The sequence below is a fragment of the Paralichthys olivaceus genome, chromosome 18 (assembly GCF_024713975.1).
Source record: "Paralichthys olivaceus isolate ysfri-2021 chromosome 18, ASM2471397v2, whole genome shotgun sequence".
Lineage (NCBI taxonomy): Eukaryota > Metazoa > Chordata > Actinopteri > Pleuronectiformes > Paralichthyidae > Paralichthys > Paralichthys olivaceus.
Window position 1 is genome coordinate 10,991,790 of NC_091110.1, and position 24,543 is coordinate 11,016,332.

General features: G+C 40.7%; 1 protein-coding gene across 15 annotated transcripts in view; it reads right to left on the reverse strand.

Moving 5' to 3' along the window:
• Positions 1-24,474, reverse strand: part of dnm1a (dynamin 1a) — a 48,582-nt gene extending 24,108 nt beyond the window's left edge. For 7 of the 15 annotated variants that reach the window (XM_069513482.1, XM_069513484.1, XM_069513480.1 and 4 more), the window contains exons 1-14: positions 24,117-24,471; positions 14,504-14,577; positions 13,506-13,655; positions 13,099-13,302; positions 12,370-12,468; positions 11,196-11,356; positions 10,935-11,077; positions 10,719-10,854; positions 9,201-9,268; positions 8,362-8,500; positions 3,093-3,179; positions 2,088-2,158; positions 1,934-1,985; positions 1,097-1,108 (exon numbers count right to left, since the gene is read on the reverse strand). In XM_069513482.1, the coding sequence (XP_069369583.1) occupies positions 1,097-1,108; positions 1,934-1,985; positions 2,088-2,158; positions 3,093-3,179; positions 8,362-8,500; positions 9,201-9,268; positions 10,719-10,854; positions 10,935-11,077; positions 11,196-11,356; positions 12,370-12,468; positions 13,099-13,302; positions 13,506-13,655; positions 14,504-14,577; positions 24,117-24,277 (1,557 nt within the window). In that variant the 5' untranslated portion in view covers positions 24,278-24,471. Of the gene's footprint in view, positions 1-1,096; positions 1,109-1,933; positions 1,986-2,087; positions 2,159-3,092; positions 3,180-6,669; positions 6,809-8,361; positions 8,501-9,200; positions 9,269-10,718; positions 10,855-10,934; positions 11,078-11,195; positions 11,357-12,369; positions 12,469-13,098; positions 13,303-13,505; positions 13,656-14,503; positions 14,578-24,116 lie in introns of all 15 variants that reach the window. The other 8 variants (XM_069513483.1, XM_069513485.1, XM_069513490.1 and 5 more) reach the window with 4 other exon arrangements.
• Between the last annotated feature and the right edge of the window lie 69 nt (positions 24,475-24,543).

Sequence of the window (24,543 nt, forward strand, 5' to 3'; positions counted from 1 at the left end):
CAGCTGAAAAGAGGAGGAAAGGGAAGCAGCCAAGCATCCCCACGACAGCCACCGGCCCAATACTGACGGGTGAAGCTCATTTCATACACACATGCACAACTGCACACTGAAGAATCTGCTATCAGCTATTCACACGGGTGTTACTGCCACTGCAAAGAGTTAAAAACACAAAATACCTTGACTCTGAACTCGAATTTAAATGCCACATTAATTGTATTGTGAAAAAAAATTGAAGCTCAGCAGTGCTATTATTTACTACTCCAAAAACTGCTTTCCATTTACTGCTGAAAAGAATCTACATTAGAAGTAATTTTACCAAGATGTGATAGTGATGATGTTGTTTATCAGGTTTCTAAAACAAATCATCCTCTCAATAAACTTCACAATATACAGATCTTTTTCCTGGACTGTCTTTTCATAACTTAATTATTACAAATTGCAATGCAACATCTGTGAAACTCTTCTATCACAATGACATTGGCTGCAGTTTATTTTCCAATGTTTAAAAATAAATTAGCCTCAATTTCTCCTCAATTGAGACACTATACACTGTTTTTTCTGTCTTTGCAGACTCAATAGCTAACAGAGCCTTTTGTTTAAGGCTCCCATGCCTGTCTGTAAAATATTTTCAATTGTTCAAAAATAATCTTCTAATTACATGTCCATGAAACTGTGAAACATTTTTGATGTTTTTGCACAATTCTAAAAAATGTTTGTGTCTTATTTGATGTTTACTGTTTTTTTGCTTGTTTCTTTTGTCACATTTTGTATTCTTTAATTATCTTGTTGTTTTTCTGGAGAAGGCAGTTTTACTTTGCTGTTGCATTATTGTTTACTGAGGACCTCCAAGACAAGACAAGATGGCAAATCTCAAGGAGTTACTCACAATTAAGAATATCCAACTAGAACCCAATACACATAAAAACAGATACAAACACATGCAGGCCTGTTGTATGCAGAGCCTCAAAACATGAGCACATGTGCATGATTGTCTACCTGCAGACATGCACAGAAATCACACACACACACACACACACACACACACACACACACACACACACACACACACACACACACACACACACACTTAACTCACCATGATTTCATCCTGAAGGAGCAAAAGCCACAGAGAGAAGGAAAAAGAGAAGAAACACAAAAAGAGAAATCACTAGGAAGACACAAGAGGCCACAAGATAAGAAAATGAAAAAGAGGAAGAAGAGGAAATGGAGGAAAGTAGAGGAGACTCTGCAGTAAAAGCTTCAAAGTGGAAAATAACAAATATTGCAAAGACAGGATAGAAAGGATTTTTGTTGTTTCTTTAGTTTAGTAGAAATCTCAAAAATCTGTCATTTTTATGGAAAGTAAATTATATTAATTTATAAGTAATGTGAGAACCATATTTGACTTTAAATGTCAAACCACTTTCAATTATTCGGATTTTGAGGATTGTGCAAATATACTCGCTTCCTGAAAGCGTTCTTTCTTTTGATATTAATATTACGATCGCTGTTCAAAGCTTTAAAACATGACAACTATTATGGGTGATATTTCGCAACACACACCAGTTTGTGAACCACGACTTTCACCGGGAGAACAATTTGTTTCGAGATTCAACAACTGTTGTCCATTAGCGTTTGCAACATGTGCAGTGTAAGAGCTGCATTGTGTAGGATATGGACTGTTGCCCAGGGTAACACAATACTGTATAGCTGTACTGCATTTCACATGGACAAACCAGAGAGCTAAGTGCTACCAGAGTAAAGCCTCCGGGGGAAAAGACTGCATGAAGCTCAAATGTCATGCCTCGGTCTAACAGATGAAACACTTTGTTGAATTCATGCAGATTAAAGTAGCCTGAAGAAAATGACACAGATCTGTACTATAACCTGTGAAACGACAGCGAACATGTCTGTATGTTTGTGATTTAAATACCTGGTTGCCGGCTGCCTTCTTCTTGTTCATTTGGCTGATCCTTTGTTGAGCGCTGTACAAAAAAAAAATCACACAGTGGTTTGACCTTTGCCAGCACATGTACACAATTAAGTTTTACATTTGGTCTGTATTTATATTCCGCAGCATAACTCACTTGGCAAATCCAATAAAATCCTCATGGTTGGTGTTCATGTAAGACAACTCGATGTCTATCAACAGCAGCACCTGAACAGACAGAGACAGTGAGAGGTTATCATAAAGGGCTCATATGTTTCTCATTTATTGAAATATTCCAACAATACTCCCTAGGAAATTCATGACTTGCCAAGAAAATGCTTTTTTTCCTGTTATGTTAAATCACTGCAGTACAGTTGTCATGCCGTTGCTGAAATAGTTTTGCAGCAGCAAACTACATTTAAAAACTACAGGATGTCCCAGAGAGATCACATTTTTTCTGTCTAATTCTCTTCCAGATCTATTGATGCTGAAAAAAAAGTATTTCCATGCAACTATATCATTTTTCTAAAACAATTCTGGAGGCATACGTTTTTGTTTGTGGAATAATGTGACATTACAAATATCCTAGAGTGGGATATCTATTGCTTTAACTTTGGCCACTAGAGGTCTCTCGATCAAATAATAACAAAGACCTAGCTTGATGGCGTTGTGAAGCAGCGGCCTTCAACCACCATTCTCATTGAAAATCTACCTGACGTGACTCAGCTGATAATCATGTTCAGGGATGGAGAAGTTTTATTCACAAATGGCAAAGAATAATTACGAGTCCCTACATTACATGGGATCAATACAAACAGCGGCTAACATCATGTTGGTCCCAGAAGTTATAGCAGAGCAGGGCAAAGCCACAAGTAAAGTGGATATGACACAATCAGAAGGTGACCGAGATGATACCTTGAATAAAACTGGGGATTTCTCTGGGTTTCAACATTATTGGAAACATTTTGGAAAAACATGTCAACAAAATATAAAAATTCTTAACTCATAAGATGCTGAGATCATTATTTATTCGCCAATAAATATGGAGGGTGCAGCAGTGAAATACTGTGTTAGTTCATAAATCAATACAAATCAAATCCTCCTCTGCACCACTTCAAAACCACTAGTTTCTCTTAGGGTGCTTGTAGTGTCTGTGTGTTACCTGCGTCTTAGTGCGGCTTTCCCGGTCCCTGATGTGCTGCGTGACAATTCTCTCCATCTCCTCTCGCAGCATGGGATACTGAGCCAGCTGTGACCACAGAGATTAATAGGTAGGTGGCAAACCCCAAAACAACACATGGCAACACACACACTGTCACAAATAACTGTCACAAAGTAAACCACAAAATGACTCATCTTGCCAAACCACAACTCAGTTCCACCAATACAACAAAGTACATAACAGGAACACAACTTAACATGTTATCTTGTGGAGTTTATCCCAGACTGAGCTCTACTCTCTGCATATCCAGCGAGTGAATTTGAATTAGACTGGATTTCAAATGCAAAACAATCCCAGCATTGAACAAACGCACAAGAGTAGAGCACAATCTGTGATATTGACCACATACACACAAAAAAAGAATATGCAATGTTTCTGGCAAAAAAAAAAAAAAAAAAAAGGGGGCTTCCTTTTCCCAGCACACTGTGGGTCTTTTTCCATGAGCTCATTGCAAACCCACAAACGCAGACATTGGTGGGCCTCCAATGTGACAAACACATTTGGAGAAGTGTGGGGAAGGAAGAAAAATCAAAATCACGATGCAAGACAGAAAAACAACGTTTTCTTGCAAGTTACAATGCATCTTTCATTTCTGTCGGACGGTTTTGGGAGCAAGTGGATATCAATACACCTTCTGTTTCCCAAGTTGAATCACTGCCTCCTAATCTGATCCAGAGCAGAGGACACACAAGGAAAATATGCTTTTGAATAAGTGGTCACACTGCTGACATGAATTTCAGTCCAGTTGCTGGCTTTAAAACTTTTATGAATGTGCGGGCAAGTGTTTGAAACTGAAGCTTTTCATTTCTCGTTGTGTTGAACTGTGTGTGATTAGGATACTCACTAAACAAGTAGCAGCAGTGCTTCAAATGCAAAGAGACATGTCACTAACTAACCACATGAATTTGTGGGATTTTAATGTTACATTTTAATATTTAAAACACCCCAAAAAAAAACAGTGTTCAGGACTTAAAGATCGTGGGAGCAGGTCCTGGACGCTACCAGCTACATCAGAGGGAATGAAAATGACAATAGACCTTTTTTTAGCAGCCATTTTGACGGAGAAGTAGGTGATCACAGGTGTTAACAAGTCTCACCTGTGATCACCTGCTGGTTCATGTCAGAATGGCTGCTGTGAAGGTCGTTAACAGCTGGTGGAGGAGGACGAACTCAAATTGGATCAGTCCTCATTATTGATTACTTTTAAAAAATATGATCATGTCTCACACTAGAATTTGTAAAAATGAAGTGGCGTAGAAACTACTGCTGATTTATGCAGTGAAGTAAAAGTGAAATGAAAATAAATCTACCTGAGTAAAGTACAAATAAACAATTTAAAAACTACTTCAGTACAGTAAAATAGTAATTGTACTTTATTATATCACACCAGTGATAACAGCTCTGTGTTTGTGGAGTGATTTCTACATACTAATACATTAGTTTTGTAGAGCTGTGTACAAATACTATGGATAGTGATAAATATGTCAATAATATTTAAACTGCATTCTACTACATTGAAGCTTGAAGTGTAGGGACAGTATATTTGTGACAGTTTATGATTAGAAATATTTTAAATTGATTTTTAATGTGTTATTTGAAAGCAACACACTATCAGATACATCCTCCGTTAGAAATTGATATCAACACCATACTGCTGGTTGGCGATGTTCAAACGCAAAGTTTGATGAAGTAAAAAAAGCCTTGAACACGTTCAGTGTTCACATCTGGATCACATCAGAAAAGCTCAAGCACACAATGTAAAAAAAAAAACCTCCCAATTTGTTTTGTCAGTAACACAACTCGGTAAACAGTGAGGAAAGACTTGTAACTGGCAGCTGTAATTAACAATGTCACCATTGTCCTGTTGCCAATAGAAACAATGTTAACTGATTTGCACTTCGGGGTTTTCACGCTTTGTGAGTTCACGTCAGTTCTGGAGAACTGTGGAATCCATGAAAGAAAAACTTTTAACAAAACAAAACATGAAAAGTGGATATATTTACTATCAAAGCATCTGAAAACAGCACAACTTGTGCAGCTGGAAAGGTGCATTGCAACTTGAAGGCTGTCAAAGGTGTTCAGTGTCCTAAAACTGACACAGAAACACGACAAAGACAGGAGAGAGGAATCCTTTCTATAAAAGAATAAGGCAGCAGGCAGAAACTCTCACACTTATTCAGACTGACATGCAATGCCAGGGAGCTGGGAGACATGGAGGGATGGGAGGAATGGGGGAGGAGGACAACTTCAAACTGACCCCTTTATGGATTTTCCTAGTCACTATATAATACTGTATCAGCCAGTATCTTTAAAAACCGTGTTTCTGAAAGTGAATCCAAGATAAAAGAGTGACAGAAAAGAGAAATCCAAAGGAGGTCGTGCTAGCTTTTGGTCATTTGCTTTGGGAGGAGGCAGCCGGTTGAAAGGGTTAGAGGACGAGAGGACGAGAGGACGAGAGGACGATAGAAAAATAAAAAGAGGAATGAAAGAAATGCTGGAAGTTTCAATTAGTCTGTGAGTGGATCTACACAATAAATCACAACACTATTGAGCCATAAAGACAAAGACAGAAATGAAAATGAGATTTTAACCAAATTAAATTAAAAGATTTTTAGACATCACGATGTCAAGTGTGAAGAAAATAAAAATCTAACATGCAACTTGTTACATTGTAAATATGTTGTGTGGTTACACTAATAAAATAAGTAAGGACAGACCGATATCTGCTGGACGAAGTCTTGGATCATGAATTATTGATGGTGCTGCTCTCTGGTTTTACCAGTGTGCAAACGTATTGTAGTTTTTGATTCAATTGTTTTGTGTATTTGTTTAAAGTCAGTTTACATAAATGAATGAATCTAATATATTGATCATGGGCAGGTAATGCTATTTAACCACTATTTGTGTAGGTTGATCAGCCAGGCACTGAAACATCCAATTTATTTCAGTAATTGTACAGATATTCAAATCATTTTTATTTGTTTTTTAGCACCACCATATCTCATTGACTTGGTCTAGAAGTAGGGATGTATTGTTGTGATTAGTTTAGAATGTATTTTCTAAATAATAATAGTATTTTGAAATCTATAGGGTACAAACCTGAAAATTGGTTATAGATAATTAGATTACATTTGATACTACAAGAAAGCAATCTATTGTTACTACTGAGGATAAATAGTTTGGATGTAGCATTGCACCTTATTTATATAATGTCAAATGTAAATGATTAATCAGAAGGGTCATTTTCTTGTGAGAAATAATTTAAAAAGAAAAGTTCTATCTAACAAATATCTATATAAAACCTACTTAATCTAAATCACTCTACTGTTGGTTAATGACAAATTTCTTTAAAAAATATTGCAATGAAGCAGTTGAGGCCTGGTTTTTCTTATTTCACTCATAAATCTCCTAATATCACTTTTTATAAAATAAAAAAATCTTCAGCCATCGGTCTGCCCCTACATGTGAGAGTAACTGGTATAGAGTGAATGTGTCTTGGCTTTATTTGTTATTTTACCTTGTTACTACACTTTTGAATGGTGAAGGTGAGTTCGCTCACTACCATATCTATACACTTCAGTGTGGGCCCCTTCAGCTTTTGGATCTGCTTTTTCACTATGGCCTCAAAAGCCAGGTCAGGGGTGAACAGCCCCGTCCTGTAGGGATAGGCAGGCGGCACGGGAGAGAGGAGTGAAACCAAACAGAAAGAAGAGGTGGGAAAAAATTTGAGAAAGCGAAGAGGTAAAGGAGGAAGAGTTGTAAGAGGAGATACGACAGAAATAGGAACGTGGCGAGGTGACACAAATAAAAACAAAAGGAGAGAAAACGGATGGCAAAGAAAGAGGACAATGATGAAGAATAAACAGATTGAAGATTAAAAGACAAGGAGAGGAGTGGTGTTGGAGGGGGGGGGATAAACAGCACAGAAGAAGGAAAATGAAAGTGAGACATTTGGTTTCCCCTGAAGCCATTCTGAAACAGGGCGGGGCTGGAGTATCTCTCCATCAGTACAGAGCAAACAGAAGAAAGGAAAGATGAGAGAAAGATAAAGAAAGCTCCAAGCCTGCACATCTCCACCAGCCAAAAACTCCAAGCCACGGCACCGCAAGACCGCAGCTATGCAACCCCACGCTCAGCCAGGAAGCCCGACCGCTCCTGGTGCTGACCTTTGACCTCCTCCACCCATCCCGCCCTCTCTTCTTACTTCCAGCGGGACCCCAGTCATAACATTTACTATCCCAGGGCCTCCAGATTGTTGCAGTCCAACTGCTGTTGAAATTGTTTGGTCACAGTGGATCAATCTGGACGAAGACTACTTCTCCTTCTCTTGGCCACACTCGCAGGCCTCTGCTGAGAGTGTGGCCCCTGAGGCCCTTAAAGCATAATCATCATGGCTCCTGTCTCCTGCAGGTGCACAGCTGCGGTCTCACACACAAGAAGGTCTGAACGCTGAGGTCATCCAGTATGGCTGCCAGGAAGTCGAAGTGAGTGAGGTGTGATGATGCCAGGGTTATCAGTGGGGCTGGTAGTGAATCAGCTCCAGGAATTCATTTTTGTAAATGTAAAAGTTCTGTAAATGTGTATACTTCACATCTAGTGGCTAGTCTGGCAAAGGGCTGTCACTTTTTATTAAATATAAAATTAAAAAATATAAAATTTGGACTTTCATTTGAACATGGGGGAATACTTTGAATACTTTATTCAAATTCAAAATATAAAGTCTAAAAGCGTATCGGACCATCAGAAGTATTCTCCTGATCCAGCAGAAGGTGTTCACTGTCAGCTTGACCTATCACACGCTCCCTTGAACTATAAATTCATTGATTGATTTCTGGAGAAAGTGGCGGCCCCAGTCTGGCACACCCCCCTAATTTTTTTAAATAAATAATTCTTGGTCAGATGGACAAACTCACTGACTCTTATTTGGCAAACATATTTCGATGACAGCTCAGCCTCCACACAGGATTTCTCCAGCACAGCTTTCTACCACGGCCAGCCTGTCCAGCCAAACCTGTCCGAAGCGGTTCAGTCGGCAGGCAGACAGGCGCACTGCAGCCCACCCTGCCGCTCCAGGCGTCCCCCTCGCCGTCCAACAACAGCGAGGGGCTGGAGAGAGCCAGGGTGGTTACAGTAAAAGGGAGTAAACAGCAGAGGGGGACTTTGCAGATGAGGGGTGACAATAATCTACCGTTTACTTTTATTTTTTTACCTTCTTGGTACACTGCCTAACCGTATTGACTAGCTCAGAAATGACCATGTCCACACATTTGGTGCACGGCTCTTTAATCTTCCCAATCTGCCTTTTCACAATGGTCTCAAAGGCCATGTCCGGGGTGAAGAGGCCAGTTCTGCCCAGCAGGGAAAGAACCAGCCACAGGGCCCAAAAAATAAATAAATAAAGGGCGATAGAGAGAAGAAGGAGGGAGGAGGGTTGGGTAAAGAGAAGAATGTTAATTGTAAAGAATTATCCTCCATTTCTGAGCTTTTGCCCCAAAACATAAATGAATGCAACTTCAGACATAGAGAGGGAAAGGGGATGGAGTGATGAAACACAACAGACATCAAGTACTATTGCAATTTATCCACTTAATATGAACTTTATGAACTAGTCAGTTGGGGTTAGTATGTTACTGTAGACCAGGTGGTGAATGATCCAATAGGAGGATACATCGATATTTATAAATGAATCACTGTTTTGTGTAAAAAAGCTTTTCTCTTATCCATTATTTCATATGTAAAACTACCTTAAAAACATGTGTGTTCAAATATATTGTATTTTAAAAAGTGTATAAGCAACAATAAGAGCAGGATTTTCACCAGCGACAAACGAGACAAAATGCACATTGAAAGGTTAGAAAAATAACTCCCAAACCTCCTCTTTCTAAATTCATTGATGCCATTAGTTACTCAAGCAGAGCACTCGAGCCAAGTCTGGAGGTCTCGATGATTAAAAAGGCAAAGACACTTAGACGCTCACTGAGATGGAGAGACAGAGGGAGGTGAAGTAAAGAGGAAGGGTAGGAGAGGAGAGATGGAGGGTGGACGTGCCTGATGCCGTGAATGTTCTTGATGGCGTAGCTGATCTCCTTCCTCAGCTCCTTCTCATCGAACTCCATCTGGGGAAAAGAAAAACACAGACGACAGAGGGGGTAAGTACACACAGGCCTGCTCTCACATCTTCATACATCAGTTTAAATGAGAAATGCTGGGACTACTACTTTTTTTTTTTCGAGACTTTATGCAAAGTGAACCTGCTTTATATTAATTCTCATTAAAATGATAAGAAAGTAAACTTAGCATTAAGCTGCAAAAAAACATTTAATTTCCTAGCGAATTGCTGCATAATTCAACATCTACTTATAAAAATGATTCAACAAAACAAGGAGGGAGAGAAAAGATCTCATGCTCATAATCCCACAGACATATGAGAAAACCACTGGGCTGAAACATTTCCCTCAGTGTTGTAAAAATGTCTCTGCTGCATTTATTTTGAAAACGTTAATCAGGCTTTTTCCCAAACAGATCTTTCTGAAAACAAAGTAGGATATATAATCTGATCTGCTATATTCCTGTAGGTTCTGTTTTTCATTTAAAAGTATATTACTTCTTTATGGCAACGCACCAATCTTTTTTATATATTTTATTTGAAGCATATATTACTATCGCATAAAGCATCATGATAAACTGACTTCTAATGCATCTGGCAGACACTGGGGGTTTTCTGTGTTACGAGCCAAGCTTCTGGTTAGGAAGCAACTTGCTCTGTCTTCACGGTGGGAAACTGACAGGGCGTCTTTTCTGCAGTCTTGAGTCACAGACGGTAAGTTTTTATATCCTCAGAGGGAGGGTGAGGGAGGACAAAGTGGAGGGATACATGAGAGGAGGGGGAGGGAGGACTGACTGAGAGAAAATGAAAAGAGAGAGAAAGCAAACATGTAAACAGGGTCGGGGTGAGGTAAAAAGCTCAGGGAGACAGAGGTCGGAGAAGGTGGATAAAGGAACGAGGGGTTAAGATAATGTGGAAGGTGGACGTGAGGGATGAATTAAGGATGAACATCGTGACGGAGTGAGAGAAAAAGATGAGGTGAGGGAAGACCTTGCGATGGGGGGGGGGGATTGGAATGTTTGAGAGAGAGTCCAGAGGGAGGACTTCTCTCCTTCTCAGACTGAGAGAGGACATAGAGGAGGAAGCAACTTAATGATGTAAAGAGGCTGAGAAAGATATTTGTCATAAACCAAGAAAGTCGTTTATTTATTTTTTCATTCTTTCTTTTTCTGCTCCTGAGATTTTCTCTCTCGTTATCAGTGGTCACTACCTGTTTTATGCATCACCACATTTTTACTTCTAAATATTCTTTTGGAAAATGTTCAACAACATTTTTGACGCCAAAGTGTCTCGATCGCCACCTGGTGGCTGGCTGCAGTATGAATCATAAACCCTGTCTCCTCCATGTTAGCAGAAGGAACATGAACCAAACAAAAAAAAAGTCAAAGTGTTTGACCTGGGATCTAATTAGTTATTTGATTCCATAATGTCAAACACATGAACATCTGGCATGCACACACCTTGACCAGTTCAAACGGGAAGCGTTCATGGAAGATACGATTGATCCTCGCACCACCTGACAGCTCAGCCGTATCAATCTGGTCGCCAGAGCCCTCTATGCACTTCTCGAAATCCACAGAGAACTGCTGCACCATCCTGCAGGGAGGCGGAGACACAGATATCAATAAATCCATCGATCTCTATCTATCTTAAAGACTATACTTGCATATACTCACTGGAGCAGAGCCTTGGTCTTGCGAGACGGATCGTCAGGTCTGAAGTTCTTGTACTCCTCCACCTCCTTCTCTATGGAGAGGAGCTGACTCTGTAGCTTGGCTCGCAGCCCCGGCAGGGTGTCGCGGATGTGGTTGGTCAGTTGCTGTGCAGGTCAAAGGTCAGAGTTGGACAGAAGGGGTCAGAATGAGACAGAGTGTTGCAGACCTCTGAATGGATGAACTGCAGACCCCCTCCAAGTCTTGGTTTGCCCTTATACAAACCTGATTGAGGACTTTCTGGAGGTAGGGAGTTCCCATGCGGTCTGCCAGGTGTCTGTATGAAGGGTGGGTGAGAAAGAACTTCCTCTCAGCAGCCATAGCTGCATTAATGTCCTTCTTCCCATCTATGTCCTTCTGGCTCCTGTTCACCACGCCGACGTATCCTGGACGGAACAGACGAGAGACATTTACAACACAGTCTGAACAATTGCAAGATTTGCAGAAAACCAGATCCAACTTCGACCATCACTTCCTGGAATTTCTCAATGTTTGTGGCCTGAATGGTAATTTGAATGGCAGATATTATGGTCTTGTATTAGAGCAAACTTGGCTTGTGCTGGACTCTTGTTTAAGTTTGAAAAGCCAAACCAAGAATGAAAATGGCATCCAGCAGTTGACCACTGAGAAAACAGTGTTTAATATTGTTAAACTGTGTAAAACCACATTTTAAGAGACATGGGACTGAAGAAAAGATCAGAGATGAGGGATGAACGGAGGAGAGGAATGCAGGAAAGAAGAAGAAGGAGTTACATGAATAAATCCCAGTATGTGTATGTGTGTCCAAGTATTTAAGACAGAAAGAAAGAAAGAAAAAGGGAGGAAAAGGAAAAACCGAGCAGAGTTCAGGTCACACGGATCCCATTTCACCTCCAGTTAAGTTTCCTCAAGCATCACTCAGTTACAGGCCGTTTCATGCTCTATAACTAATGCAACTGTGAGCCAGCAGCCTTGTAAATGGGAACATCCATGGCAGAGAGAGAAGGAGCAGAGAAGAAGAAGAAGACGAGGGTGGAAAAACAACATAGAAAAAAAAAAACAAAGGAAATGGAAAATATTTCAAAGCACATGTTTGGGTCTTAACCAGGAGCAAATGGAAAAGAAAAGCACCACATCAGCACATTGCAGTAAAGGGCAACCCGCAACATACATGCATGTAAGCTCTTTTCCGAAGCTGGTGTTTTTCTCTTTGCCCCCTTCTTCTCTTCCTCTCTGCCTCTGTTTTGATTTCTCACTCTGTTCTGTTTTATTAAACCCTCCCTCACCTCCTCTCAGTGGTTGGAGAACTGAGAAACTTTGAGGTCGACTGCCTTGTTGCCACAAGAGGGAAACAGTGTGTCACTGCAGGCAAGGAGACAAGACCAAGTGTGTTTGAGTGTGTGTGTGTGTGAGATCTCACCCCTCCTCAGTGGAAGCAGTTTATTCTCCAGGATGTCTTTAGCGTCCGTCCCCTCGTCCATCAGGTCCAGCTTGGTGATCACACCAATGGTCCTCATACCTACATGTACACACACACACACACACACACACATCAAAATGATTTATCAATTGCACCTGAAAACTGAAATTAACATAAATCTACATAATAAATTCTGCTTTCCGAGTGTATTTATACATCATTTGAAGGATTTTTGTCACTGTTATACTATTATAAGTATTTTAACGTTGATGTGGATCTAATTCTATTTTGTTTATGTACTTTTTGGTAGTCTTTTGTCTAAAAAGACAAATATACTCCACCACCTCTGCATTTGTTTCCTCTTCCAACTGTGTGTTAGTTAGCATTGAAACACAAAAACAGCTGGATGGATCAACATGAAACCCATTCAACTTGGCTGAGGATCCAGACCAGGGAACAGATCCAGGATTATATATTTACTTTCTTTACCATTGCGAGATGGCACTTTTTTGGGGATCTACTGAATTTCATTGTGGTTTCATATGGGGACTTTTGGGCCTTGGTGGAGTTATGTGCTCTCTGCCTTCTGGTTTATAATGTGATTATATCTTCTGTATGCAAATTTTAATCTGAAAAAAGATAAGTAAAAATCAAACACCTGCAGTGGGGGAAAACGGTATATTTCCCTGTGTAATCAGTGAAGAAATGTAGAAGTATAAAGTAACTCACCCTGAGGGTCGACCTCTTTGGCAATCTTTAAAGCGTCAGAGTTGGCCAGATCAGAGTTTGCTGGGGAGACAGCCAGCATCAGGCAGTTCTCCTTGGTGACAAACTGCATCAGCATCTCTCTGATCTGGGACTCAATGTCTGCAGGTTGGTCGCCCACGGGCACCTTGGTCATCCCTGGCAGGTCCACCAGCGTCAGGTTCAGCACTGTGAGGAGAGAAAGGAGCACAAGAAAAAAACTAGAAACATGATCTGTCTCCAAATGAGAGGAAGTGCATTATCTGCCGATATGAGACTTTTAAAGGAAATGTACATTGGTCTCTATTTGGTAGGTCAAATACAACCACAAAACAGCAGGCAATTCACATCAAGCTGGTGTCTGTGTGGAAACAGAGTTGTGTGAGCCTCACCGTGAGGGGAGTAGACTCGCAGGTTGATGGGCACAGGGGAGATGCCCTTGTTGGCCCCGGTGATGCGATCAGTCTCCGCCTCAATCTCCTGTCGGACCTCATCGAAATCGACAAACTTTTTGCCCTTACAGTGGAGAAACTCAGCGTACTCTAAAGACAGTGAAAATAAAACAGAAGGATTTTAAACATATTCATGCCATCTTAAGTCTTTATTCTAAAGAAAGAAAGCACATCATTACAAGTTTGTGGAATAATGCAGTCTTAAATTAATCCACATATATTTCTGATTCACACCATGAAGACGTGTGTGAAAAAGCTCGAAACCCTGAAGCAGCCTAATGAATTGTAACCATGGTAACACGAGGATACTGGTATCATCTCAACGTTAACTTGAGTGGAAAAGATATTGAGGAACTGAAGCAGTGAGAGTGGAGGAGGATTGTGGAGGAGGTTTATACATGTGGGAGATGAAGTACGTGTCGGTTTCTGAACTTGTGTCTCTGTCTCCACCTTCAACAGGATGGATGTAGAGTTAGAGTAGATAAAGAGTAGATGTAGAGTAGATGAGGAGTAGATGAGGAGTAGATGAAGAGTTTGGTCTAGTAGCAATACATAAAACACATCTGGACAAAAAGATGTGGAATACTGAGTATATCCTGTAGAAGCTTTAAATGCAATTCGATTAATGGCCACTAGAGGCTGGCTCCAACCCTCTGTAGGTACAGGCTAGAGAAAAACATCTCTTGAAAAGCGTAGTAAAAATATTTGGTGTTATTTTTACCTTTCTGTAATAATGATATTAAGGTTTACAAAGTAGTTAAAAATACAGGCTTCCAATCAGAGATCTCACACCCACTAAGCCAGAAAAGTATGATTGTATACGAATGAAGAAACATTTTTAAGGCTCTGCAGTAAGATCAGTTTTCACTCAACACCGCTACATATCCCAAGACCTGGAAGATGAGAATGACAGGGCTTATGGGTAATGGGGTTTTTACCTGTGGGACAGGTCATCAGCTGCAGAACCAAAGGACGACGGGTCACGATGCCGGAACCACGGGGAAGGAAATCCCTGTAACGCAACAGACAGACGGCAAGGACAATGGTCAGCTACAGTAAAAACTACTGAATGAAGACAAACAAAAAGAAAGAACTTTACATCAATATCATGAATACTTCAGTAGATTGTTTTTTAAATTAAACACTTAAATGACTTTAGTGGAAAACATCCATCACACATTAAAATCACAAAGATATCCCATTAAAAATATCTCAGAGAAGCAGCCAATCCTCAGTTTTTAAAAGCTGAAATCACAGAATATTTGTCAGCTATTACTTGAAACAAAAATACAATATAAAAACAATGATAACTAAAATGGTTGCCAAGCTATTTTCTGTCTTTGAGAGAAATTAAATAATCTCTGATCATTGCAGCTCTACAATGAAAATATAACACTGTGGTTTGATTGAGCATGAAAAGATATCATTTGTTTGTTCAAGAAATAAAATGTAAAATGTATTCGAGGTCTCTGTTTCTATGTTTATCTTTACACAGAGAATTAGCATTTCTTCAGCAGCAGCAGTGAGATGGAAAAACCACCAGCAACACTGCAGCAGAATAATTTCACAGCTGAGTAACACTAACACATCACAAGGAAATAAAACGATTAGCAAAAAGCTCTAAAGTTCATGAGCTGTGAGCCATTTACATCAGATTGTTCTGCAGTTTCTCCTTTTTTTCTAAAGTACATTATTTTGTATTCGATTTGGAAAATGGTATGACAGAAAAGAAAAAGAAAAAAATACTGAATTACACGTGATTCTTGAAGCACTTAGGATCTTGTATATTCTTTCCTGCTATTCTCTTTGTTGAGGGCTTGTGTGTTTGTGTATGTCTGTTACCAAGTAAAATATTGTGCTGGTGTGTCTGAGGTGTGAAGTGTGTGTGTGTGTGTACAGACGACTCCCTGCCAACATGTGTTTTACGCCTTTCCATGTGCAAGACACTGATTTTCTTCGGGGCTGCGCAGCTGCTTATGCAACATCAGCGTCAGCTCGCCACTGGCACTGCGCGCTGCTCAACAGCCGACACGACACTTCCTATCCAGTGACGTGTGTGTTTCTGTGAGTGTGTGTGTGTTTTTAGCAACAATGACACTGTTGGGGACACATTCTGCAGCACTCAGTCAGTTCTTGTTGTAGTCGGAAACAGCTAAATTCGAATATATATTTCCTGACAGAGTTGGAATTACAGCAGGAAGATGAAGAACTGTAAAATGTTTTCAGTCATAATATATGATCTTATGTCGTTTTAACACAGAGATAAATGATTCAATATGTGATGAGAGAAGTCGACAGTAATCAAGTGAACAGCATGAATAAGAAATAGTCGAGGACCTGAGGCAGTTTGGATACATGAGTCATGAGCTGAGAGTTAATGAGGACACAATCATGACCTCACAATGAAAAGCGAATTCAGCAATCAGATGTGAAATTATTTCACCTTATCTCATTTGTTTTTCATTTTGATGGAATGATTCAAAAGCTGTAACTTCAATGTTCCCTGACATTGACACTGCTGCCACAAAGTGTGCAAACTCATTAGTAAACAAGTTTTATTTTCTGTTTCTTAGCTGTAAACAAGCTTTAAATAATCTAAATTATAAAATATCTGTGGGTAATGGTTCAAGTATGGTTAAGTTGTTGCAAGTTGTGATCATGAGAAGATGCAGCTGTATTTTAATGATATGTTAGCTCCGCATTGGCCCCAATTCTGACCTTATGCAGGGATTGGGTGTTGGCGTGGACAGGAACAATCCACATTCAAAACTGTTTATTTGTAAATTACATCAACAGATACAGATTGTTCTCCATCTTTTAAATTCAGTCAAGTCACTGTTTAACTTTTCTTCAGTTAAATGACATGAAAATTATTCAAAAATAACTTCAATGAATGTGAAATATAGATTTTTAATTTGAGAAAAAGAGGGAACAGGAACAGGTGTACTTATATCATAGGTTAAAAACAGCTCTTAGTTTCCATATCGCACTATAGTCCAAGTCTATCAGTAAATAGACAATAGGGGGCCTTTAATTAATTTGACATTCATTAAAACCATTAAAGTGTCTGACAGATGAAAGTTATACGTTTCTAGAGATCTTTCTTTAACCTGATCCTGAAAATACATCACATATCGTGTGGTTCATCTAACTGAAGCTACTGTTTGCACATCACCAACACCAGCGTCTCTGGATACAGCAGTAAGTGTTTGTATACACGTATGTGTATATATACTGCCGCCTTGTACGAAAAAGGAAACCCTGCTGGCCTTTTGCATTTGTCTGTCCATCTGCTGGTCGCCCTGTCTGTCTGTCTGTGTGTCTGCCAGTGTGTGTGTCCCTTTCTCCCATTTGGACATGTTTATGTGGAGACAGATGGCCCTAACTGCAGGTCTTTCTCTCACTCCTCGTCCTCCCCTCCAACTGCCACACACAGACAGACACAGACAGAAAAGACTTCCCCGCTGTCTATAAACCAAGAGTTCAGTAGATGTGACAGTATTGGGACTATCTCTCTCTGTTCACTCCTCCTTTATCTAATCCTGCTAAGAGAGAGACAGCCTTGTGTTTTTCATCCCCCACAGTGAGGTGGGAAATCACTCACACTCGTAAAGCACCGGCCCGATCCCTGTACAGCAGAGACAAATACAGACAAGCACTGAAAAATGAAAAGGAACAAACAAGAATGGTACAGAAAAATATTGATATTTATATTTGTGTTTGTGTTTGTGTTTGTGTGTGTGTGTGTGTGTGTGTGTGTGTGTGTGTGTGTGTGTGTGTGTGTGTTGGGTGGATCAGGGAGGTCACAGATACACTCTGCATCACTGTGGCAGAGTCACAGCTAATACATCAAATACATTCGATTGATTTTTCTTTCGATCATCTTGTGCAAGTAAAATTATTTTCATTCAGGTTCAGTGAGCACCAGCTGCGGCAGAGTAGTGACTCATTGCTTCTTTGTTTTAAACGCTCCACATTCAGTGGTGTAGGATGAGTGCACTACACACACAAACGAAATATTCACTCTTGACTTTCACTTCTGATGCCCAGTCGCAGACACTGAGACTTAAACCTGCTCTGATGCCTGCAGCAACAACAACCCTGACAGTAGTGAAGCAGCACAAACAGGCAAGGCTCCTTCCCAGCATCGCTTGGCTCCAAGCAGGATGAGAACGCTGTTTAATAATAGTGCACTCTCTCTCTCTCTCTCTCTCACTCTCTATCTCTCTATCTGTCTCTCTATTTCTCTCCCTCTCTCTTCCACACACATTACCGTCAACATCATAGTTAGAAGGAGCCAATGAAATAGCTGGATACTGGATTCCAGATTAGACGAGAGCCGATAGGAGAATGTGTTGTTGGTGCGCAGCAGTCCAAACACAGATTAGTTGTAATCCTCTGTAGCAGTATCAGAACAAATCATGTCCTCTCTCTATCCTCTGTCTGTCACTCTTACTGTGTCACTCAGCAGCAGACCAATGAAAATAAACTGGAGCTGGGCGCGAATCATTGGAAAGACAGACACAACATTCTCAGACTGAGACAAACTACCTTTGTGTTCATTTGTTTACCAACATGTTTATTTATTCCTTTTTCTTAGAAGGAGTCAAGAAACATAGTGTAACAGTTGCTGAAGATCTAATCAAACTAAAGCCAAGATAAGGCAACAGGAATTATAAATGAATGGTAATCAATTTCAATATTTATTAAATTTGATGATTGTCTCCGGACAAATCTCGCATTCTCTCTTAGCTACATACACAAATATAATCAACTGGTGGTTCCAACTGAACTTTGCATTCAACTTATACTTTAAAGAAATCCTCCTTGGAGTTAACGCTGGAAAACTATGGGATCAGTAACAAACTGCATCACCACATGAGCTCATATTTATTTGAAAACTAGATTTACCTCCACTAAGGCTCAACAGTGAAACACTTCAATTGACTAGATTTGTATTTTGTTTCATAAATATCATTCTTCCTTTTCATTCTGTTCTATCAATTTTCACTGCACAGCCTGAAAAATATACTTTCTAAACAGCATTATCATTTATATTGTGGGTGCTTTGTCTTACTGGGACATTTCCTTAACATGTGATCTTTTATAAATCATTAAAGCACGAGCCGTCTTTGTGTACCCCTGCCTCCCCCTCACTGTTTAATATGAAAAGGATAAAGGAGCTTCAATACACGTCCTTGTCTTTCACATGAGTGAAGCTGCTGCTGCGACTCATCAGAGCGCTTCCGGCCTCCTCTGTGTTATGCAACGCATGAAACCAGCAATATATCATAAACTTAATCTGTGTGGGGGTTGGAATAGCAACGGTGCCAGTGGTGGTGGGGGGAGAAACATCTGCGTTATAGTTTTATGTTCTCTGGGTTGTGCTCGTGCCCGCAGCCGTCACTGATGACAAAGTGCTTCAGCCGGCTGAGCCGTGCGAAAACATCACAAACGCACATGTGACATTTACACTCACCTCTCCTTTTGGTATGTATCAGCTGGAGAAGTGACCTCACACTCCCTCAAAATGCTTTTAGTAACTTCTACTTCTAGTTCTGTTTCTATAATCCCATACACTGCCTGGAAACTGAGGTTCATTTTAATCTTCTGTGATCATCTGAGGGTTATATAATTATCATGATATTCTTATTTCCACTGACAGTGACACAGTGTGTCGTGTTTGGTGTCTCCGGAGCAGTCGAGCAGACGTGGTGCTGATGTGGTTGTTTTAGTGGAGGAGCTGTCCGTGGTGCTGAACCTACTTTCTGGACTAAAAAGAACACGCAGCTGAGAACATCAGCCACGTTTGTGTAAACACTGTGAGAAATGAATTCAACCTACTGATTTATAGCTTCTCTCAATCTGTGTTCTGGGCCACTTTGGTTTTGTTTTGTGTAAAAGCCACACGACTTTTGTTTCTAGTGTCTGTGAATTGACATCCAAATATTTCAGTGTAGAAAATCCTCCACATAGAAAAATGATTTAACTATGGTGACATTGTTGTTACTGTTGTGAGGTAAAAATGTTTTATTGTCATATTTCAATAAGAATCGCCTAAAATTCCCAAAAGAAACTCAGTCAACTTATTCTCAACGAAAATGCAGTCGTGTTTTTATCTGTGCAGACTACAGCTATCTATAAAATGTCAGAATATCGAAGAAATCAGTTTCTCCCAGCAAAATGTCAAAAAACAGAGAAATGTTCACATAAGGTGAGGAAAAGTAGCAAATTGTCACAATTGAGAAGTGAGAGGTAGATGTTTTCTTTAGACGTTTTGCTTGAAAAATGACTTAGAATATTGAATTGACTGTCAGAATAGCTGTGAATGGATTTTGTAGATTGATTTATTGATTAACTGATCGTTTCAGCACTAATGAAGACAGAATGTGCCACATGCTGCTGCAGCACTGCTGCAATTTACTTTACTCAGCCTCTTCGACTTTCTGAGCATTTTACTCCTTTTTGCTGCGGTTGCTTTTAATTTGACGCCTCTCCTCTTCACTGTGACACTCATTCAACTTTCCTACTGAATAAAATGTCAAACTGTGCACAACAAAGTTGAATATAGTCAAATATCCACATGTGACCGAACATCCCACCTCCACCTGTAAGATTGACAGGTTTGTCCGCAGCTGGTGCTCAGACCAGTTAAAGACTCTCTGCACTAATGAGACTCATGGGAGTTAAAACAGTGACTGGATGACAGAAACAGATTAGGAACTGGGCGTGGTCCTCAGATTAAGATTTTTTAACATTTTCTTTATTCTCAATTTCTTATCTGGTCATTGAGAGATTCAAGATTTCATTACAGGGCTAATATGAGAGATGCTTTATGGTGATATAGAGGAAAAACATGTACGGTTCTGAAACTACTGTATAAGTCAAAAGATAAATTGCTCAACCAAAAAATAATCTGCAGGTGTCAAGTTAAATTTTTTTTTTAGTTTTTACTATTTTGTGAACATTTAGAGGTTCAAATTTTTGCAACTTATTCAAGAGGAAAAGAAAATGAACATGGCCGAATCCATCTAAGATTGTCATAGTCTAAGACAAGAGAAGGGGGTACTCATTAAAACAACAAATTCACAAAATTCTTGATACATTTCATAATTGCCAAAGGTGGTTATTCTTACATGATCACATTTGATGGATTTCTGTCACTTTACTTTAACCTTGCTGCATTTACTTTGTACATTTTACAGCCATAAAGTCGCCCCTGAGTTGAACTGAGGTAATAAACTGCAGACAGATTGGAGTGAAGCAGACTCTGTGCTCGAAGGACACATTAAGTTTGCAAGATCAAATATCAGCGAAGGACGGAGGATGAAGAGAAATATATCAATTTGATTGGTGTCCTAAAATGTTCTCTGGTGCCTTCATTCAATATCTCAGCAGCTTGTCCATCACTTGAGAAGCTGGTTGTCCTTGTCCTGAAGTCACAGCTGCTGGGGACGCACCAGCATCACAATCTGATCCACCCGAGAGGAGAGGTGTCATGTTTAACTATGAGAAGTCTTTAAATGAGGTCTCTGTCGATCCTGCAGCTGCTGATTATTATTGAAATTCAGCCTCACTCTATGTGGCAGGAACTGATTGATAATAATAAAAGAACTCTTCTCTCTTCACTCTGCCAGCTTATCATCTCAAAACCCAGAATATTGTGAAAAAATGTTAGCAATTATTTTAGAAAAAGTGAAAAATAAAATTGTTCTAGACTCATTACACGTAAACTGAAATGTTTTTGGCCCCACAAAATAGATGAGCTGGATATTTAAATATTTTGAGATACTGGATTTTCTAGAGCTGTAAGCAGTAATCATCGTAATTTTTAAAAAAAGGGTTGAAATACTTCCATTTTGTATGCAGTGAAACAGGGGATGGGAATGTACATCATGTGAGGAAGAATACAAAATACAAAAACTCCTTAACAAACACACTGTAACTTGTCAATGTCCACATGAGCAATAATTCCCATGTAAAATAACCCCAAACAGGCAAAAAACCAAATTATAACTAAATATTGACATTTAGTGGCAGAACATCTCATGAGCCAGGAGGACAAAATATTGCAGCATCAATATTTTGTCCAATCCATAATCTAGAATATAAGAAAGTTCCACTTTTGAATTAAATAACAAAACAAATTGCCACAATATTCTATTAGTCTGAGATGCAGCTGTACATGGCTCGTGAAATAATTGATTTAAATGTATCAGTGTCATCTATATGTCTCCTGTACATTTGTATTGATTTGTCTCAACTGACCGTCAGCTGTGAAGCCAGACAGAGGGAGAACAAAAGCCAGGGTGAGAGCTGTGAGGGAGAAATAATCAGCCCCTTCTTCCTGCCAAAACCAAGCTATTAAAAGCAAAAAGGATTAAACAGCAGGCGGCGTAATGATGATAGTCAAAAAGATTACCAGAGTGACACGCTGCTACGTTAAATAACTTTTCTGAGAGTGTAAACACACAGCGTATTGTAGGTGTGTGTTGACTTGGGCCTGATAACACAAACCACAGTGGGCCACAGGGATAAGGATTGGAGGGGGGGGTGTACACTGGAGGAGGAGGAGGGGAACCTGAGACACTGCAGAGTGCGTACATTGACACAAGACCAGCCTCTGCAATGTGTCCACTGCTGCAGTCCTCACAGACACCTGCAGACAAGAGGCAGTAAATGTGCTTCACAGTTCAAATCAGGCTCCGCTGTCATATAGAAAGGTTTCCTTGCTATGTTTCACTTTTGCCTCCGTCTAAACCCGCAGGTCTCTCGGGTACATGCAATGTAATTAGGCACAAGCTGTTGCTATGGCAACAGCTGAGCGGGCGCAGAACAACGTGGACGCGCTCAATAATTGTAAAAAGATTGTTGTGATGATACAAACTACTGGAGAAAAAGCAACAACTGATTTGCATTCTGGGTCATTTAGATGCCAAGTAAAACGATGCTAAATTGGTTCCCTTCAAGTTAAAGCGCGACTGATATGGGTTTTTGGGGTCCGATGCCGATTTCTGATACCGATACATTAGATGTTATCAAACGCTCATGATGAAGAAATGTCATGAACTTGATATTTTACAGTTGAACCACAATCTTTATCGATCTATCAATCAAAAATAAATATACAAATATTGAATTAAGAAGATAAATAATATGTAAAACATAAATGCACATCATTTCTGTATCATTCCCTATGTAAAATAAAAATATCAGTTAACGCTGATATGTGTGTGGAAGGTTCATATCGGTGGATATTTAAATCCACTAAATATCACTTGCAGGCTCCATCTGTCACCACTGAACTGATATTCCTTCCACTGGTTAGCATCGTGTGTAGATTAGCGTAATAGCCTGACTTGTAAACAGTAGGCCCGCCTCACCCACTACACGTTAAGATGGGGATTAGCACTCAGGCCATGTGCTGAACTGTGCGTCCCTGCAGCCGAGCAAGTAAAGGTGTCAACAAAAGTAAAATGAACAGCTACATCTCAAATCAGCTGCTGCACTGATGGACAGACAGATCCGGCGGTACGAGTAACGTGTCGTGGTGGATTTCCCTGCTATCATTCAGCATGGGGGGGGGGGGCGCACTATGAACACACTCTGACCTTGCTGGAGCAGAGGATACTGCTGAATCACACATTCTGTGCTCAGAGCGTCAAAGGGGAATAAAACCCATGAAACCACCAAAAAATACAAATCTGATCAAGTGAAATACAAGCAAGCAAGGCTGACGGGCAGTCGGCCAGTGACACCCATGTTGCAGCCTGTGTGAGGTAAGCTTCACTTACAGCCTAAGCACTGGCAGACAGATGGATGAGCTGAGCTGGAAGGGCTCAAAGCTCAGGTGGACTGTCTCTTTCTCGCTCTCAGCAAGGTCATACTGCAGCAGAACACATCACATTTGTTCCCCTTGTTTTCTACCATCATCCTCCTCCTCCTCCTCCTCCTCCTCATCATCGTCAGCCCTGACAAACTGCATGTCCTCACACATTATCTTTTGCACGCCTGCCTGCGGGATTAGCTCGCCTGTGGAACGACAAGACTCGACAAACACAACCCGTCAGCATCCAAAATGTGTGCGTTTGCAGGGGTTTGCAGGCCCAACGCTGCAAAACACAGGGTTTTACAGGGAGTCAGCCTCCAAACCTTCCACTGCCTCTGTCATACACATCAGAGAACTCATGATGCTACACACGTCTTATTTTAACACTGACATGAAAGAATAAGTCCTCATCATTCTGTGAAGCCTCCATAACCAGAGGTGCCATCATGCAGCAGGGATTTGTGCAGGCCTAACAAAATAATCTTCCTGCCTTGGTGTGAGAGACAAGAGAGAGAGAGAGAGAGCAGGGGGATGTGTGTGATATTTGGATGTAAAAACCTGCCTGAGAGGAGGAAGAGGAGGAGAGGGGGGGATGGGAGACCGAGATGTTGGAAAGTGTAGATGGAAATGATGGTGAGGGGCCGTTTGCGTGATACACCGACACGCATCTGCAGCCTGGGGGTGGGGGGGAACAAAAAAAAAAAAAAAAAAGCAACACTCACTTCCCCACGAAGTTCTCCAGCACCGAGCTCTTCCCCGCGCTCTGCCCGCCCACCACGGCGATCTGCGGCAGGTCCAGGTTCGCGTTCTGGCCGATGGCGGAGAAGGCATCCTGCATACGGTTCACCAGAGGAATCAGATCCTCCATTCCCCGGTTCCCCATCTTCGCGGTTGCACCGAGGCGACGCGAACGATCTTCTTCCTCTCGTCTGCGGGGGTTAGGGGGGAGTTCGTGTCTCGTTTCTCTCCTCCTCGGTCCTCTGCCTCATGGACTGCGCCTCCTCCTCCTCTTCCTCCTCGCTTGTGTCAGATCACCTCGGACATGGACGCTGTTCTCCACTGAGCACCGCAGGGAGGAGGAGGAGGGTGATCTCCTGTGTTTTCCTCAGGAGAGAGCCCTGCAGTTCTGCACGCACACCGCCAGATGGC